Source organism: Orycteropus afer, unplaced genomic scaffold, assembly GCF_000298275.1.
Source record: "Orycteropus afer afer isolate SDZICR_OR568_19922 unplaced genomic scaffold, OryAfe1.0 scaffold00127, whole genome shotgun sequence".
NCBI classification, from domain to species: domain Eukaryota; kingdom Metazoa; phylum Chordata; class Mammalia; order Tubulidentata; family Orycteropodidae; genus Orycteropus; species Orycteropus afer.
The window spans coordinates 1,787,982-1,791,941 of record NW_006921714.1 but is presented as its reverse complement, the minus strand read 5'-3'; the positions used below and the strand labels follow the sequence as shown (position 1 = coordinate 1,791,941).

Here is a 3,960-nt window from a genome sequence, read left to right as displayed (position 1 = left end):
TACACACATGGAATACTATGCATCCCTAAAGAATAATGTAGAATTTGCAAAACACCACATAATGGGGATGAACTTGGAGGACATTATGCTGAGTGAAATAAGTCACTCACAGAAGGACAATATTGTATTAGTTCACTATGGTAAAAGCCAAGGGAAGGTTTATCTATGGAAGGAAATTTTCTTTGTTGGTTACCAGGGGTGGGAGGGAAAGGGAGGGAACACTGTTAGATAGGTAGAGATAAGTATTGATTTAGGTGAAGAAAAGGGCAATGTACCAAATGTGAGTGATCAACATGGTGGCATTGAGGAAGAGGAAGATATAGAGAGGTACATGGGAGGTACAAACAACAAAGATGAACCATTTTGCACATGCAGTACTGCGTTGTCAGTGAAGCCACACATGAGTATAGATGGGCAGACAGGCTGAGCTATTATGTATGTCTATGAAGTGGGGAGTGTACCTAAGACCATGTACAGGGTTGGCAGACAGTGGTCCTATATGGGTATTTGTATGATCTGTAAGAATTCCCAGGTGTATAGTAGAGCTAACAGGGGACGGAACAAAGTTGTCGTCACTTCTTGGTCACAGCCAGCTACCCAGAGGGACTGAGTAGTTGAACCTGTGGGCTTGGGACCATAGTCGCAGGGGACATCAGGCTCAATTGACATAACATACTACACGAAACATTGTTCTACCACCTACTTTGGCGAGTAGTGACTGGGATCTTAAAAGGTTGCAAGCAGCCATCTAGATGCAACGATGGGTCTCTCCACGTTCAGAGCAAAGAAGAATGAAGGAAACCAAAGATTCATGGAAACAATTAGTCCTAGCGACTGGTACACCATGCGATCCGCAGCCTGTATGACTATGAGACCAGAAGAACTAGATGGTGCCCAGCTACCACTGTCAACCATTCAGAGGGGGATCTATGTAGGAGATCCTGGATAAAGAGGGAGAACAATGTGGAACAAAAGTAAAAATCTTTTGGGGAAATAAAAAAAGGGGTGGGACCAGGTTTGCTGGTCTGATAGAGCCTGGTGGAACCATTGAGACTGTGGTCCCTAGCTGCCCTTCACGTCTGGAATTGAACCCACACCTGTGACTTCCAGCCAAACAAAAGACAGGCATATGAGTTGAACATTTACCTGAGGTAGATACACTCCTTGGAGAGAACAATCATGGAAGAATAGAAGGGCTGTGTATGCACAGGTACATAGCTCAGGGGGCAGGAGTGTATGGAGGGATGGACACAGGGAAGAGGTAACTGTGGGGAAGAAGTGGAAGGGGAGCTGTTGCATTGTGGTAAACTGTGGTCAATGTCATGAGACAAAGTGTATGTGAAGTGCTATATGGAAAGTGAATTTGCTCTGTAAAATTTCACCCAAATTGCAATAAAAATAAATAAATAAAAAGAATTGTCCTATGAAATGCCTTTTAGTCTGAGGTAGAATTGTTTAATGTTTTGTTGTGGTTGTTAGCTGCTGTCCCATCAGTTCTGTCTCATGGTGACTCCACGTGTGCAGAGTGGAACTGCTTTGTAGGGTTTTCAAGGCTGTAACCTTTCAAAAGTAGGTCACCAGGCCGGTCTTCTGAAGCACCTCTGGGTGGGTTTGAATGGCCACCCTTTTGGCTGTAGGTGAGCTCTTAACCTTTGGCACCACCCAGAGGCTCCGTCTGTCATTATCCAGGAGGCTAACGTTGACACTGTGTGTTGATTTCCAGTGAGGAGTAAGTTACAAGGAGAGATCTGTGAAGTTACTATGCTAGGACGGAACACTGGACTTTTTTTTTTAAAAGGTCCTTCTCTTCTGTAATAACACTGGGCATGATGGGGCTTTTATGCATGTTTCTTTTTTTTTTTTTTTAACTTTTAGGTAATTGGCTAAGTGAGATTTGGTCATTAAAGTCAATGCTTTGGAAGCTTTCACACTCACTTGTCAGAGTGTGGTTGGAATTCATGGAGCCTTATTGCTTTTTAGGTTACCCTTGTTATGTGGTTTTTGCTTAAACCGCAGCCTACTATCACAGGATTTCAGGTCTTAATGCCTCTGAATGTGTTCAGGTGCTGTGCCTGTGCAATAAAAATTGCATGGCTACCCTCCTGCTCCGTAGACGTTCACACTGTCTGCCTGACCCTCATGAGTCAGGATGTCCGTTGGTAAGGTGGATTTCCTGCCGCAGAAGGCACACGGAGCAGATTTCATTGCTCTTCTCTCCTTTTGCACGTGCAGAATTAGACTGGCTGAGCAACCCGAGCTTCTGTGTTGGAATCATAACGCCATCGAGCCAGCAGCCTGAAGAGGTCCCAGGCCTTGTTTCTGAGGAGCCACCCCTGACAAGGTAGTGTTTTTGGCAGAAGGGGTTTAGTCTTTGTCAGGGTACCATCAGTAGCTGAGTGTACATGAGTTCCTTAGGAAACTCGGTGATGCAAGAGCCGGGTAAAACCCTCTCACTTAAAGTAGCCAGGTGCTCTTTCACCGACTGTCTACCCTCCCTCCCTCTTGTAGATTAGTTCTTTTCTCCCTTTGCATTGCAGTGGCAAGTACATGACACAGTTAGTGCCTGGAGGTAGGCCATGAGGGAACAGCATCATTATGATTCTAAGTAACTTCACTAACCTCATTAGTAGTAACCTTTAGAATAATATAATTCAGGTATTTCCTTGGTGGTTATTTTCAACACTTTTGTAAAAATAGAAGGAGCTTGTAAAATGTAGCATGGCATAAAATCACGTGAAAACTTTGGGGAGAAAAATGGTACCCCCTCTACCTCTGATGGGATTTTGTTGTAGATCACGGAATTGAGAAACAAGCTGTCGCGGAAGCACACTGGGTGGTCTCCTTAGTGTGATGGGGCCAGCTGAGCTCTGCACTGTGAGAGCATTGAGCCTGGGAGGTTGAGAGGAGTTGGTACCTGAGGGACAGTTGTTTATAGACACTTCACTAGTGAAGACCAGCTTATTTTAACCCTGAAGAAAAGGACCAGAATTCATTCTTTTTTAAAACAAACACATGAAAGACATGCTGGCATACTATGTAAGACTGAAAATAAATCTCTTACAAAGCTGCTTTTATAAGTATTGTATTTGATCAAATAACTGATAGAATACTTTCATTTAAAGATACATAAATTTGAAATTTTAGGTGTAGAGACTATTGCAGTTAGAATTTCTTTGCCTGTTTTTGTTTTAGTTCAGCTCTTAATGTCTTTACAGTGAATTGTAATCTAGAAAAGTACTGTATACTCAGCGGACAAACAGTTAATACATGGGAGCAGAGATCACGTGTCCTGTTATGTTTTGGGTAGTCATTTAGTTATTTCCCTTACCTTTTTGAAAACTGTTAAAAGCTGATTTTCCCAAACAGGAGTACTTTGAAATCAGACCCTTCAGACGAAAATGACACTCACAAAAAACTCAAACACACAAGCAGAAAAAAGAAGAAAGAGAAAAAGAAAAAGAGGAAACATCAGCACCACAAGAAAACCAAGAGAAGACGCGGCCAGTCGAGTAGCAGCACATCTGAGCCAGACACTGACGCTGAAAGGAACTGGTCTCCTAGAAGCATCAGTAAAAAGGAATCTGAGAAGCCAAAGTAGGTGTCTGCTCTCAAGTAGCTGTGATATTTTAAATCTTGAATTCCCTTTCCTTCATTGCACTGGAGGCATAGTGCCTAAAGCATTAGACTGCTAACCAGAAAGCTGGAGGTTCAAGCCCACCAGCCACTCCTTGGAAGGAAGATTGGGCAATCTACTTCCGTAGTGATACCGGCTCGGAAACCCAAAGAGGGGTTGCTGTGAGTCAGATCCGACTCAACGGCAGTGTGTTGAGTTTGTTTTTTTTTCCTTGTTGCCACAAGTTAGACTTCTGAATGATGATTTAGCCAGTTAGAGTGAAGCAGCACCAGCTCTGCATAAAAGGTAAGAGAACTTTCATAAAAAACTAGGGTCAGGATTTTATC

The 3,960-nt window shown here is 43.1% G+C and overlaps 1 protein-coding gene across 1 annotated transcript in view; it reads left to right on the top strand.

Annotated features, from left to right (window-relative positions):
* NRDE2 (NRDE-2, necessary for RNA interference, domain containing) overlaps nt 1-3,960 on the top strand; it is a 45,300-nt gene that overhangs the window by 10,788 nt on the left and 30,552 nt on the right. Inside the window, exons 2-3 of the mRNA XM_042781484.1 lie at nt 2,233-2,341; nt 3,367-3,594. Of these exons, the coding sequence (XP_042637418.1) occupies nt 2,233-2,341; nt 3,367-3,594 (337 nt within the window). The remainder of the gene's footprint in view (nt 1-2,232; nt 2,342-3,366; nt 3,595-3,960) is intronic.